Raw genomic sequence first — 15701 nt, 5'->3', positions numbered from 1 at the left:
TCCTTTTCACTCCTTACCTTTGCCTTTAATCTTCCTTAGCCTTTACTTTTCTTGAAGAAATTGACTCGTTCTTTAATAATAATGCATATATATTCTAGAAAGTTGATATTATAGGATGATCGTAAAATGTTTTGGATCAATCTGAATCATGATTTCTGCACACGAACCCAAATAATTGGGACATTTGGGTTTGTTGTTGTGGTCTCACCCCATCAAACACAGGCCGACCATGAGCTTGAGGTGATCAAAGTCAAAAGGAGTAATTATCGCACATTCGTAGCACTACGGAATATGAGTGCTCTTCTGATCGATAATAGTTTGAAAGGTACACAACCAACCTTGTTTACGGGAAAAGAAAAGGGGAGGGCACCACACAGCAAAAAGAGGGTTGCGATACAGTAAAAGATGCTCCTCTTTTCTCAAGACGGGTAACAAAAGGACATACATAGATTTCAACTTGAGACATTTGTGTATGTAATTTAACAAACGTCACACGGTTCGTCTCGTGCTCGTGCAGTCGTTCTTGCTGCTCGAGAGAGAATAAAATGGCATTCACCCTTCTTCAAGTCACTTGCAAACACTGTTGGAATACCGATGTCATAGGCCATATGATCCTGTCGATTGGTCATTTGAATCAGCACGTCTTGTACTGACGTGCTGTATTATAGGTGGTTGAACATTGAGAGAGTTAACAGGTGACACCAGAAGCTGGTCAGTAGAACCATCAACTGAGGAAGGTCGCGGTCGTAATTGTGCTGGTTGTGTAGGAGCAACCAAGTACTGACTAAGTGCAGCGTCGTAGGCACTGCCAGTTAGACTACCTCTCATGCGCCCCGTTGGCTGCCAATTGCGCTCATATGGAAGTTCAGACGCCCCATGAGATCCTGATGAAGGCAGTGTCCCATCCATGTCGACAACTGTGGGAAAAGACGGCACTCTGGTCGTGACAGGAATTCTTGCTGCTCCTGTTTGTGCTGTGGCCGGCTGTGCTGCACGTTCGGCAGATGATCGTATGCTAAGACTAGGTCCCGCAGCTGTTGGAAACACAGGACTCCGTGATGCTTGCAGCACCTGACTCGAAGGGTTACGAGAAGGCCACGAAATACTCGACAGATTTGCAGAATGATGTCCCCTTTGATATAGTAGCTGTTGGGGATTTTGGTAGTCTGAGGGAGAGTGGACTGTTGCTCTGTAAGGATCTGCCACTCTTAACTGGCCTTGTGGAGCTGAAGTGCCAACCAGGCTAGGTGCTGGAACACCAACTCGCTGCAATGCTGAGTTACTATGTTGGTGGGGTTCCTGGTGATCTCAAAATTGAAAAAGCGAAAAGGTCAGTGGGCAAGTTCAAAAGACTCATGACACCAATGTAGAATTTTTACAGATATGTCAAACAAGCAGAATATATTAACTTGTAGTAGTCGTAAAACATGAAAGGCGCCACCTTGATATATATGTACATGTGTAAACACAGGACAAACAAATACATAGTTCTTGCAAAGAGACACATGTACCACTAAATTCACAACAAAGAAATTTGTGGAAATGCAAAAGAAAGAAAATATAAGAAAACTGTATGATCTACAATGTCAACTATTTTGTAGCATGCTCCAGCAGATTTAAAATTTGCATGGATAATTGACTATACAGACAAGTTACAGTAGGGACCTATTGTGGAGCTATTTTGGCAAGATAGAGACACTGATTGCAGTATACATTGTTGCCCGGTTTTAACTAATCAGAGTCAATTATTGCAAATCAAAGAAGACAAACTTGCATTTTCTCAGAACCATCTAGGTTATCACTAGTGTCAATTAATTCATGCAAGTTCATGGTCAAAAGAGTTAAATGGAAAGTTCAAAGCATGCCACCAAAAACAACAACTATCAATTTCAAATTTCAAGACCAAGAAGTTTTAGAGACTGTGTGCCACAAAATTCACAACAAAGAAATTTGTGGAAATGCAAAAGAAAGAAAATATAAGACAACTGTATGACCTACAACGTCAACTATTTTGTAGCATGATCCAATAGATTTAAAATTTGCATGGTTAATTGACTATAAAGACAAGTTACAGTAGGGACCTATTATGGAGCGATTTTGGCAAGATAGAGACACTGATTGCAGTATACATTGTTGCCCGGTTTTAACTAATCAGAGTTAATTATTGCAAATCAAAGAAGACGAACTTGCATTTTCTCAGAACCATCTAGGTTATCACTGGTGTCGATTAATTCATGCAAGTTCATGGTCGAAAGAGTTAAATGGAAGGTTCAAAGCTTGCCACCAAAAACAACATCCATCAATTTCAACTTTCAAGACAAAGAAGTTTTAGATATATGCAAAAGGCAGCAAACCTAAAAGTAGTCAAGCAGTTCTAGTCCTATATGGTCAAATGAGATCCATGAAAACACAGTTGAATCAGTCACTATATATATGTGTGTGTGTATATATGTATATGTGTATATATGTAAGTATATGCATATACATATATATATATACACAATTACAGTGTGTGCTCAAAGGAAAAGAATTTGAGGATACAAAAAGAAGTGCATCATAATGAAATAAGGTTCAGACAGATACAGCACAATCTTTCAAAAAACAACATAAAATTGCAATCAATTACACCATTATAATGCATTCAATTACAATGCTAAGACTGTAACCTTTGCTGCACTGGAATATTTTAGTAAAATTACCGGAGTTATGGAATGCAACTGTGATGGTACCGAAGCCATGTTGGAAGTTCTGAAGTGTTGCTCGATTTGCATCTGACTGCTAATTGAACTAAGTCCACTGGCCATAGTTGTTGGAGAAAATGCTTGGTGAGATATAGAAGTAATACTGTTGATCATAGAATTGGAATTTGATGAACCTATATGCACTCTTCGAGATGAACTGGGTGGTTGTGTTTGTGCAGGAAGTGCTTGTACTGCTATTGGGGTCCTACTAACATGTCTAGGTATAGGAGGTCTCCCTGCTTCATTGGTAATAATTGAACCTGCCAAATGCAATGGCTGTAATTGCAAATTTTCAGCAAGCGGCATCCCTTGTGATGCTTGCTGAAAAGTTGGTGTAGACTGTGAAAGTTCAAGACCTGTTAAAACCCTATTAAGTGCTGGAGAAACAGCATCAGTTTGAATAGGATTCAGCACAACATTAGGGACAAGTGATTCCAAGGTTCCCAGTGCATTAGCATTGCCACCACCTGTTCTGCCTGATGTGGAGCTAGAAACTGAAGGCAAATTCCAGGGCAAAATACCATCTCCTGTATTGTAAACAGCTGCTAGAATGTCAATAGGAGTACTGGTGACTGGAGCCCCAGAAGCATCCAGTGAGACCGGAAGACCTTCAATATCCCTGAATGGTTTCCTGTCTTCTAACTCGCAGATAATGTTTTCAGCTCTGTATGCATATCCATGTGAAGGTGTAACTTCTTCTGAACACTTCGCTATATCGGATGCATAATCTTCTTCCATAGTCAAATCTACAACACCAGTTAATGTACTCCCATTCTCATTGCTAGTTTCTTGCTGCCCAGACCTCACCTTATGAACTTGATTTATACTTTTATTGTGTTCAACAAACGCCTTCCATGATCCATCAGCAAAAATTACAATATCAGCAATATCCTCCCCGACCTCTTGCAGTACCTGGTAACAGAGAAAGAACATCATGCAACTTGATGTGTAGTTGATGCCATTGTTGATTGATATTCAAAGTACTTGCCTTGACAATATTTTGATCAATCCGTAGGTCAATACCACTAGTAGGTGTGTTACAACAAGGACAGCGCCAGGATGGCTTGCGAAAGTTCATTTCCATGAAATTATCATAGTCAAAACACTAAAGACATAGTAGAGTCAAATAAAGGCCTTGTATCTTTCATATTAATTCAAAATACAAAATAGAGTCCGACCTGATGATGTTTGCAGAGATGTCCTTTAACAGGAATCTTAATACGCTTGAAGCTGTACATAGCATCATGCAAGAATAAGACAGCAGTAAATCGCTAATTACAAGAACTGTCTTAACATTTATTATTCAAGACTTCAGTAACATGAGGAAATCAATTATCAAATAGAATAAGTACAAGAAATTACATTTCACCAAGAACATTCCAACACACCTTATAGGGCAATTGAGTGTTATCCTTGATGGCCCCTCAATTATGTCGGAATCTAAATCAATATCAAGCAAATACTTTCAGTGGTACATCTCAGCATCCAATCCAACAAAAACATTATTATGGTCAATAACATTAGCGTTCATTTGCAAAAAGGAACTATTAAGATAATAGCTTCAAGCACATAAGACAATAATAGCCACCCAAGAGATGTTCAGAAACATAGGATAAACTGATCCATGTTGAATTTGGTCAAAATTCATAGAAACAGGTCAACAATCACACTTTCAAGACACAACTCTTTTTTCCAAATTCAGCTTAATTGTATCAGTTCAACATCCAGACCATTTAAAATTTTATTTTTCTGGATAAATTTACTAATTGTTTATGACAAGGTTCGCAATACCGTACCGTACCGGTATTTCGACCTAGGCTCAGTACCGGTACGGTACGATATACCGAGCGGTACACCCAGGTGTACCGAGTACTGTAGCACTGCTACAGTGCTACAGTGCGCTCGGATCGGTAACAGACGGTCCGCGTACCGACAATCTGTCAGACCGGTACATACCGCCCATACCGGGCGGTACAGTTCGGTACGGCAGACCCTGGTTTATGATACACAGGCATTATGGAAAGGTGTTACTCAACCAAATGTAATGCATTTGCATCTCAGGTTACAGTTACAGGTTGTATCTCACATTATTCTAACACTATAGGCTTAAACATCCAACCCGCATTATTTATAAGTATCAAGACACAAATGAGAATCATTGCACCAATCTATTAACTAGATTCTTCCAGATATACTTGCATCCAAACTTACTGATCTTTTAGATGTATTTTTAAGCATATAAAGTTCCCCTGATGTGACTTATACTATCAATGTCTGAGAATCGAATCATGTGTCCACCTTTGTTCACAGATAAAGATTAAGATTACTTTTACATTGGGACAAATTTAAGGGTTGGAGATGGGAAAAATGCTTACAAAAATTATAACAAAGAAATCATATTACATTAAATAAGTCAAATATATATTGTAGTGATTTTCCAAATATATTTATAGATCACAAAGTGAATCAACAAAAATTAACAAATTAACTTACCTGAAACAGTTTTTTCAATCACAGGATGAACATAATCCTCCAGTGTTGGAGCAGCAGGAGTAGTTATTCTACCGATGAAGGCAATGGCTGTGATGTAACTACCTGTTTCAAATAAAACAAATTAGGTTACAAGCACATACAAAGAAAGCATATACATGGAAAACATACTATACCAGAATTAGAGTATTGCTGGATCCAAATAAAAGTGCAATCAGCATACCACTGAAATATCCAATAGCCTGGATAATATTTGTTCCATATTTTAGCATTTTAGTAATATCTGTCGGAAACTGAGGTCCTGAATCCTGTTAAATAAACAAAAGAATACTACAGATGACAGGAGCTTTGCATCAGGGGCTAGACCATAAAGATAAAAGGTCGATGAGGCCCAAATACCATGGAAACATTTGTCCTTCTCTCAATGCCCTTTCCATTCACCAAAAAGCTGCAATATGAAGTGGGAAACATCTCGATATCACAACATCATTGGGCTTAACTAGAACGCCAGAGGTGCGAAAAGATATACCTCACATGTTGGGGGCTTATAATACATGACGATGTATCTAAATTATCTGTCTGAACAACAAGGAGGCACTGCAAGAAAGAGAGCACATGCTGACATGTTTAGCGCAGATAGAAACACTGATATTTCTTTTATTTTCTTTCAACCTTTTCTTTGTTCTTTTAGAATGACAGATATCCCTGTATAGTGGATATTTCATGGAATCTAATCAATTAGCTTAAAATGGATAAAAGAAATGTCATGAGGATATTTACGGTATAGTGAGATGCCTCCAAAGCTCAGATGATAACCTATACCATCCAGCTCCATCAAGAACAACATTCTCAGATGATGCAATGATCTTCACATCATTTCACAGTTTTCAAGTCTTTTGTCCTCTCCCATTCTTGATACTTATTTTTTATGAGACAAGTCCAAGGTTCCAAGCCATCAAAACAATCTTCCAAATTCACCATTGTTGTTTCTACCAAAAGATTAATTTTCCCCAACCACCAAAATGCCACCACGAGATCCGAACCTCTGCCATAATAAGTTCAAACATCTTTCCTAGGTCCTCATCTTCATACTGTAAAATAACATAATTGACCTTCTATAGATACAAAATTTTCCTTTTGATGTTAAAGACTTAAGGTGCACCAGTAATTACAGATTAAACATGTCTGTCAGCAATAACAATCGTGTCTAATCATTAAAAATAATTTTCTTCATCATCAACTTATTATTGAACGTTGAAATCTTTATTTTTGATATATATTAACCATATATTCCAACTGCAACAGTAATTATTGATAAATGGTGCCAAAACTAGATACTAAACAACTACATCTTGGTCCTACTTATTTTGAAAACTATATTTGTACAACAATTGTTCTTTCTGGAGCAAACATTACACTTAATTCCACAAAAACCTAAAATTTTCAGATCCTTGTTTCTTACTGTAAAATTAAGCTACTTATATAGTTTTCATTAATAATTTGTGATAGCAACTCCCACCACCTTTCTTGAATTTCACCTTCTTTATTTTTCCTTTAAGTACTTTCATATTTGTCCTTTTGAAAATCATCGCATGCTTTGTATCTAGTTCTAGCAGTCACATCTTGGAATCTTTTTGCAACAGCCTTATGGAAGTAAGGCTAAACTTCACTACTTTTCTTGCAAAACAAATTAATAAACATACAAGTACTGAGTTGGATGCTTTCATATATATTAGAACACTTACTTGAAAAAAGATAAAAAAACTAAATATATTCAAATGATGAGACTTTAGAATAGAACGTACATCTATTTTTTGAAGTTCAAACAGGTTAAAGGGATAAAAGTTTTCATGGCTAGCCTTGTTTTTGTAAAAGTTATTCAGGTTAGTCTTGTTTGGGAATTATCTCCAAAATTGGCATCCTTAAAAATTGAATTTGGATGATGTGTCCTGAACCACTATTGAGAAGTACAATTATTTTTTTAAAGAATTGCTGTCACAGATAAAGGTTTTTGTTTAGAGAACTGCTATTCATGATATCGTTCTCTTCCATAAGATCGCAAACACAGATGGCAGCTTGGCAAGAATAAATCGATGCAGACAGTATCAGTTTTTAACTTGTTTTCCATGTCAACTGAAAGAAGGTAAGTCACAGAAATACTTCCTAGAGGAGGCTTGTCTTGGATATTTTGCTGAAAACAAGGCCAGACTTGAAAAGAAATCTATACGACGGACAAATTTCAGTCTGATCCAAACCAAGAATGTCCAATTCCAATGCTTGAATTGTAGATCTTATGGGAGACCATCAGGATCAGCAAAAATTTGAATAATCCTAGTTGGTATTGACTGATCTTGACAGATTCCATAGATAAAGCCTGTTATCAGTAAGAGTACTCCTTTGTGACCTCCTTTGCAACCTAGGAGGCCAAGGTTAGTTTGGAAACATACTCTCTATATATAAAGGTAAGACTGTATATTGAACTTTCCTAGACCTTGCATTGATGGATGCCTCATGATCTGAAAACACAATTGATATTTTACCTTGACTGATTTTAGAGTCATTAAGAATAGGGAAACCAATCCCAAACTCCATTTTGTCAAATTGGGAAATTCAAAGAAATCCAATCCTAGATCCCATAAAAAGAGCGCGTAACTAGTGCACCAATCTCCCGCCGATACGGGATTTGGGGAGTGTCAATGTATGCAACCTTACCTTTAAATATTTTAAAAAGACTGTTTACATGACTCAAACCCTAATCTCTCCTATCGCAAAGGAGCAATCTTACCGTTGTACCAAGGCCATCCCGCCCACCCTCCCAATCTTAAATCCCATAGTCAACAAAATTAATTGAATTCAAGCTTGTACCAACCCATCATCAATTTTTCAGATCACAAAAAACTACAACTTAAAAGACCAAACGGCTGTTTAAATCATCGGTAGCTTAAGTGTTAGGCCCTTGTCTCTTAGAAGATGTTATAACTAGCTATGCCAGAGGAGAGGAGAATCAAGATTTATCTTTTTCTTTCATTTCCTCTTTTTGTTGATCCAACAAAGGGCTTTAGAAGATTTTCTTTTCTTTTTGGTTGATTTTTCATTCTAGTGACACATCAGTAGTGCTAAACTCAACATGGCATATCAAGTTGGCATGAACCTATTGGCGACTGGTTAGCATGAGTATAATCAAGATTTTCAACATCTATTCAACCCATACAACTGCCACACAAAGATGGATATAATTATGCTGGCATGCCAAACCAATAACAAATATGATCCAGTGGAATGCACTGCAGTGTCAGTCATGTCAATATTTGTTGGGCAATATATTATGAATTCTTTTTATGTATGAAGCAATAAACACTAATTAAATGGCTCCTGTGACAGATATTAATATCAATACCCAATCACAACTTATTATCAACAGAAAATGTACATAAAAAAAGCTTGTCCTGAACTTAAAAATATAATCAAGGAAAAGGACTTGAATGTAGAAATAATGTAGAACAAAATCATCCTGAAGAGAAGGTGCAAAATAGATAGTTGACCGAATAAACTTTCAATAGGGACTGTTAAATTAATGTGTATTTGATCCCTAACATACGACAATAATTGGACAAAGAAACTCACTTACAATCTTCTGATCTGGAGGTATGTTCCTCGATATGTGAAAATCAGCCATTAAAATATCATAACCAGGCTGCAGAACATATTAATGAATTAATATGTTGTCGAAAATCCAAGTTCTTCAAAAGAATATGACAGCATCATAGAGAAAGTTTCGATTTATGTTAAAGAATTAATATGGAATCTATAAGGTAAAATTCAAGCTGTATCTTAGGTCACGAAATCTCAATCAAAGCAATAGCTTGTGCTCAAATGGGTTAAAGCATCTCAAGACATAAACTGAGACAGCACTAGCAGTACAAAAGGCAGACTGGATGCAGACTTAAGTTCGTTTATGTGACAAGTGTATCTGTAGATTTCATTGTACAGCAAATTAAAATATAAGTAAAAGGTGTCTACCATAAATAGCCCAAATACAAAATCAGAATATAATAGAAAAAGAAACAAATTCAGGGAAGTGATGCATCTTATAAATGCATTTCACAACATATTCCGATACATTATTGTGGTACTCTGGCATTTGTGCTATCGGCAAGGATAGAAGATAAAAAGAACAACTACCTCCATTATATCAAGGTAACCCATTCATTCTTTTATATGAGTTGGAACATTAAAATGTTAGGAGCATGATCCTAGAATTATACAGGCTTATTTGCATATTATCCTAGCTTCTTTGATATTTTTCAAGTTAAAATCAAGTTGCCTAATGAAGAAGAATGCAAACCACAGAAACTTCGATGAACAAAAACAAAAAAGCAGTGAACATGAATTTAATGTATTCTTTTTTATTTCATCAAGATCTATAAAAGCTGAAGTATCGGGCCTATTTTATTGATCAAAAGAAGAACTCAATACCATTTAAATGATCAAAATGAAATTTGAATTTAAGCATGAGATGGAACATCCACATATCCAACGAGTTGATATGCACACACAGACCTTTGCTTCGAAAGAAATAACTAAACGACTGAACTTCAACTGTGGATAAAACCTGCAGATTGAAGAACCATCAGTAACAGATGCATAAAATAATGCTTTATATGAAAACATGACAAAATAAAGTATATAACAATATAAAGAAAACCCTTAAGACAGCAATCAGGAAATTACTGAATTCCCATAACATTGTCATAACCATGGCAGCTTCTTAAGGAGCTGTTGACCTGACCATTCCCCTAAACTACTGAATTTCAACAACTATTTAATAAAACTTGCAAACATTATGGCCAAGTTAACCTACACCAGAATTTCCAAGTTTCATCCCTGTTAATGAACTCAGTTGGAGAGGATAAGAAAAAATTATGTTTCAATTGTTTCAGATGAAAATTCAAGCCAGAGTAAAAACTTTTCAGGCTAATCTCTCCTTGGATCCTATCATAAGCAAACTAAGAGAAAGAAATGTCTAAAAATTAATGGAAAAGGGAGATTACAAGGAATTAAAGGACAAGCAACTATCCTTTCTTACATACTCTTAAAGATAGACTATTATGGCAAGGCTCACTTTAATTTAATGAAAAAATGTATTTCTAATTTCTCAGCATCAAATTATGGGTGCTACTAAATTGGAAGGGAAACATCAGGAATAAAAAACAAATTGATGTCCAACTGGCATTCATCAAGTTCTGTAACACTACTTACTATCTACAACAAGACTACAACAAAGCATTCAAGTCAATAAGTCATATCCTTTAAATAGTAGGCAATGCAGAAATTTGTGTCCCCATTTAACCATTCATCCTACTCCGTATCATGGCTAGCAAAGACTATTTCGGGTACCATTATTTATGTAGGCACACAAAACATGCTGCACGCTAACAAGGGGCCAACAAAAGTTAGGAAGAGAGCACACTATTACACGTGTTACAGAACTGCATTTTTTTTATCTTTGATTTCCATTTTTGTTTTATTAAGAGGGGTGGGTCTGTAGTGAAAGTAAAGCCACGAATAAACCTACAAAATAATTTAAAGATGACCATCAGTACATTACTAAATACTAACATATGAGACTAAATACTGTTGCAGACTCCTTTGACTAAACAGAAGACGACACATACAACACTTCCAATGGCAAAAAAGACATACCTGGGTATAATCTTGGAAATTATATCTTTAGCATTGCCGACAAAAGTATCACTTGTATCACTCATTGAGATACAAAAGCTGCTACATAGCTATGTATTAAAAAATTCTGAAATTAGAAAGACCACACTTAAGCCTAGAAAAAATAAGTCTGAGAAAAGACAATTTTATGTCAAATGTCTTTGAACCTCATTTCCCATGGAGAGAAGTTCATTTTCATCTGGAGAAGAAAACCATCCATTCTTACAAGCATTCTGCAGAATAGATAGTAAAAGAAAAAAAGTTATAGGATGGTTGCATAATCTGCTATCTCAGAAGCCAAGGGAAGTACAGAACAAGCAATTACACAAACTCCATATGGAAAGCAATTAAGTTCAAAGGAAAAAGCAGTCATAAAAAAAAGAAAAAATAATGAAGGTTCATCAACAAGCTAATGACAAACATGATCTGTAAACAAGTCACAGGACAATGTTGATGATGCCACTTATGCACCAAATGTCCACAAGAGCAGAATAATGGTCAACTTTGTCGTGCTTCCAAATACAAGCAAACCATTTTAATTAAAATTAAAGGAGGACATTAGGCCCATGGGATTGCCATGCCAATTTTACCATGCAGTTCCAATGATATGTGCAGGTCTAATGAAACAACAGTAGACTGTACCTTACAGGTGGTACCATAGACCAAAGGAACTAACCATTAAGCCAAATTGATACAAATAAATACCAATTGGTACAGGTCAACACATGTCCCTACCCAATATGTGGAACTCCTAGCTATATCCACATGTATCAATAAACAGAGATGCAAGGTATCAATTGAATACCAGAAGGCCTAGCAGCATGATGCCATAGATATAATCTATAAGGCAATTTTGCAATTTCAATAATGGATCCCCTAGCCCAATCAATTCATGTGGTTTAAGATTTATAAACTGAAGTTGTATTGCTTTTCAGATTTGAGATATTGTGTTTCAATCATTAAGCTAGCATTGACTTCAATAGAGTTATGGGGCATTGTGATTGTTTGATTCCCATTAATTTACCAAATATTGTTTTCCATTGGACTTTCAATCATTGGGCTATCATGTTCTGTTTTCTATTTATTATTATATAGTGATTGTCTGCCTGATTCATTAAATTCCCAACTCTTTTTTCTATATTATGCTAGTGATATTTCAATTGGTCGATGTTGTTTTTATTTTCTTCTATTTTCCTCTTTCACAACAGGTTTAAACCTGGGAGACAGAATGGCTCCACCAACTGGGGAACACAGGCAACATTGGAAAAATCCTTGGTACACTTGGCCCACCACATTCATAACCACTAGGATTGCACATGGATGCTTCCAAAATTGTACTCTACAAATGTTGCCATGCAATTGCAATAACTGCAAAGACATAAATAACAGTATTTCATGACATGGATAAAAACACCATTTTTGTGTGATCGAAGGCAAATTACCTCATAAGAGAAACATATTTTCAGCAACTTACAGAGGAAAATAGGTTGCCTAAAGATGATTATCAGGAAAGCTATGGAAAATGGAAATACATTGTAGGTTCACCACAGGGATTTCTGTGACAGATCTTGAACTCTCCATGAGAGTGATTGTATAAGAGCATCAAAGCAAAGTGACAAAGCATCTTTGCAGACTCATGGTCAGAAAGCCAAAGACAAGACATACTGGCAGACTGCGACCACCAAAGATCTTAAATACTATAAGTTTCTCCAATCTCCAAGAAGCAATTGTGTGAAACTCAAAGGGAGCAAATATCAGATGGATGAGAAGAAATGGGATATTTTCCTCTCTTGCAAATCCCCAAGCCATAACAAGGACTCAAACTATGCATGCTACACTAGATAAGTAGGCAAAGGACTGAGTTCTAATCATCTGATACATTTGATAAGAGTTATTTTAAATCTAGGATCAAGTCCTTGTCACCAAAATCATAAGAACTATAAAATAAGCCATAATGTCAGGGATTCTTTATAACATGCTAGATGGTCGATTCTAATCAGGATGATGTATCAATCAACAACCGTCTGCAAAGTGCAACATCTATCATGGAAAGTCTGAACTGCAATGAAGTCATAGAAATTTGACGTTTTGGTGGAAGTCATGATTAAGGTAGATTAGGTGATGGCAGCTGTCTGCTAAAATGGTAAATGCTCCTGAAATCAGTTGAAGTTTCAGCTAAAAATAGGCAATTAATGTGTGTGTATATATATATAGAGAGAGACACACAGACATATATACACACAGACATATTAATGTTTTGGAGGATTCCATCACCAATGAAGATGGACAATTGCCAAAGCCTCCATGGACATATCCTTATGGAATAAAAATGTCATTCATATAAATACATGTACATGTATATAACCCCCAATGGTCTTGTTAGTGTTTTTGATAAAGTATTGAACCTTTAGCTTTAGAGGGATTTTGATTGGAAATTGGATAGTTTCTTGCAATTCAAAAGTAATAATCACCCTTGAAACTTCATTTTATCTGACATGTGTAAGGTCATAAACCTAGATAATGAGACCAACTCAATTAGTAACTAGGCAAGCATATTGGACACCAGATTACTCGGATAACTAAAATACATGTTTAAAGTACTTAATTAAGTAGTCAATGTAACAAATAAAAGAAGAAAATGCTTGATAGTAGAAAGAAATGTGTGGGACTGTAAACCTACGTGGTCAGTTCAATTCAATTAAAGACAAAATGCTATTTAGCTATCATCTATAAATATCAAATTGATAAATTCCATACAAAAACTACTTAATTTGTAGTTTCAGTAAGAAATGCAGTTCATTTATCAAATTAACATGAGCCATAATCAGGTTTGTCGTGTCATTGCGTGCTTCTTGCAACTCACAGCTGCAGATAGAAAACAACTATATCACCCTAAGACAAACTGATTGTGATCTCAGAGCTGGAAAAGGGGACTTACTAGATCTGTAAATCAAATTACCTTAGCAGAAATCATTAGCACCATAATGGCTGACTGAAGTGAAGGGTCATTCCGACGTTGATAGACCTACATAACACAAAAGTTACAGGATATATAATCCTCGAAAGTGACAAGATATATAACACAAACCTTCTTGACCGTTGCTCATCGATACTGAACCATACCAACACTTGGTACACTTTTGGTATCAATACCGAACAAGATTTTAATTATTTGCAATAACCACCCTAAACAATAATCTACATGCTCTAAAACAAAAAAATAAAAAATAAAAACAAGAGATACGAGAAACCCATACAATTATACTAAATATATATTGTTGATGCAATCAGATAATTGAAATAGTTAGTTTTGAATAGCGAGATATTTTGTGATAGCAATAATTAGCAAGATCATATATTTTGAGTGTTATATCCAGGACAAAGATTAGCAAGATCTTATATTTTAACTATTATATCCTTGACATGAAATAAAACTAATAAGAGAATCAGTAGAATTTCAATGTGCAATTCTAATATTATCAGATGTGTGTCATCTTTTTGTTGCATAAAAGTTACAATAAATTTCCAAAAAAACTATCATAGGGCCAAATAGCTTACAAATAGCTTGTTCATATTATGTTCAAATAACAACCTTCAATTTGTTATTTAGTAACTGGTAACAAAAACAAGCAACTATAAGCAACATCCATGACAAGCGTGTCAAATAATGTTCACCTAGTTTGATAAGTTCAAAAACTAATATTACAATTCTATTACAATTTGCACGCAGACTTCATGTCCTATCTTATTGCAACACCAAAATAGCTACAAGTTATAACATTTATAAAAAACAGATAAAAATTTCAAATCGTTACTAACAAAAGATAACAAAATAAGCAACTAAAAGCAACATTCATAACAAGAATGTCCAAATAATGTTCAAGTATTTTGCTAAACCAATAAAAATTAGTATTACATTTCTATTACAATATGCAAACAGACTTCATGTCTTCGTCTTATGACAACACCAAAATGACTATCATAACATTTATCAAAATATCAAATTTATTCCTGGGTTCAGGAGAACACCTCAAGAAAATACCTGTTTTATTAATGAAGGAAGACGTTTGGCAATTCCAGGAATATCGTTGCTTGAGAGGGCGTAATCAATACCTCTGTGTTTAGCAGAAAATCTTCATTAAGTACAATAAGAAAAAATCACCTTATTACAAAAAGAGCTCAACTACGGTTGTTACGACGTAAGGAATTCAAGAACGTCTTACGACTTTGAAAAAGAACCTGTAGAAAGAAACTTGGCGATGACTGACCTAGCGAGGGCGAAGACGAGATGGAAGAGGTCCGACGGGGTCAAAGAGATGCCGCCGCGGAAATACAACTCGAGGCGCTCCGCGACGGCACTGAGGCGGACGTTGTTGGCCGCCAACACCGTCAACTGATTCTGGGCTGCCGCGGCGAGAGCGGCGGACGTCTGCCGCGGCATGTAAGCGGGAGGCATCGCCACCGCGGGCCGCTGGAGGCGCGGAGGAGGAGCAGATGGCCTCGAAGTCGCCATTGCTCGTCTGCTTAATCACTGTCCTCGAAGACCCGGAGACGAAGGGGCGAGCAAATTAGGGTTTATTAAAAGCTTCAAGGACAACTTTAGAATTTTCTTACAGGAAAATTATATGTCGTGCAGGGACTTTTCCACTCGGTACCCAATTACCCGCCTGCGCTTACCTGCTTGTAATTGAAGACTTACGTGGGACCCACCATCCCTGCTCCTCCAGAAATCGTTGAAGTGGATGCAAA

General features: G+C 36.2%; 1 protein-coding gene across 2 annotated transcripts; it reads right to left on the bottom strand.

Moving 5' to 3' along the window:
• Nucleotides 1–263: 263 nt before the first annotated feature.
• Nucleotides 264–15548, bottom strand: LOC135651657 (uncharacterized). 2 transcript variants are annotated; one of them, XM_065171919.1, is made up of 16 exons: nucleotides 15221–15548; nucleotides 14995–15067; nucleotides 13912–13977; nucleotides 11120–11185; nucleotides 10935–11023; nucleotides 9792–9843; nucleotides 8860–8925; nucleotides 5761–5828; nucleotides 5631–5679; nucleotides 5455–5539; nucleotides 5235–5336; nucleotides 4130–4181; nucleotides 3920–3971; nucleotides 3730–3846; nucleotides 2700–3653; nucleotides 264–1299 (listed from the first exon to the last, which is right to left on the bottom strand). In XM_065171919.1, the coding sequence occupies exons 1-16, from the start codon at nucleotides 15463–15465 to the stop codon at nucleotides 598–600; spliced, it is 2838 nt and encodes a 945-aa protein (XP_065027991.1). In that variant the 5' UTR covers nucleotides 15466–15548; the 3' UTR covers nucleotides 264–597. The 2 variants fall into 2 exon arrangements, with proteins under 2 accessions (XP_065027991.1, XP_065027992.1); XM_065171920.1 differs by lacking the exons at nucleotides 14995–15067; nucleotides 15221–15548 and having other exon boundaries at nucleotides 10935–11040.
• Between the last annotated feature and the right edge of the window lie 153 nt (nucleotides 15549–15701).

The sequence above is a fragment of the Musa acuminata genome, chromosome BXJ3-10, assembly GCF_036884655.1.
Source record: "Musa acuminata AAA Group cultivar baxijiao chromosome BXJ3-10, Cavendish_Baxijiao_AAA, whole genome shotgun sequence".
Classification (NCBI taxonomy): domain Eukaryota; kingdom Viridiplantae; phylum Streptophyta; class Magnoliopsida; order Zingiberales; family Musaceae; genus Musa; species Musa acuminata.
This window is presented reverse-complemented; position numbering and strand designations above follow the sequence as displayed.

Excerpts from the sequence above, each read along its gene's own strand:
- LOC135651657 (XM_065171919.1), bottom strand. The coding sequence starts at position 15,465 with ATGGCGACTTCGAGGCCATCTGCTCCTCCTCCGCGCCTCCAGCGGCCC. Across the intron at positions 11,186-13,911 it reads TGCTAATGATTTCTGCTAAG|AATGCTTGTAAGAATGGATG; the intron begins GTAATTTGATTT and ends TCTATTCTGCAG. Across the intron at positions 5,337-5,454 it reads GGCTATTGGATATTTCAGTG|GTAGTTACATCACAGCCATT; the intron begins GTATGCTGATTG and ends TATTTGAAACAG.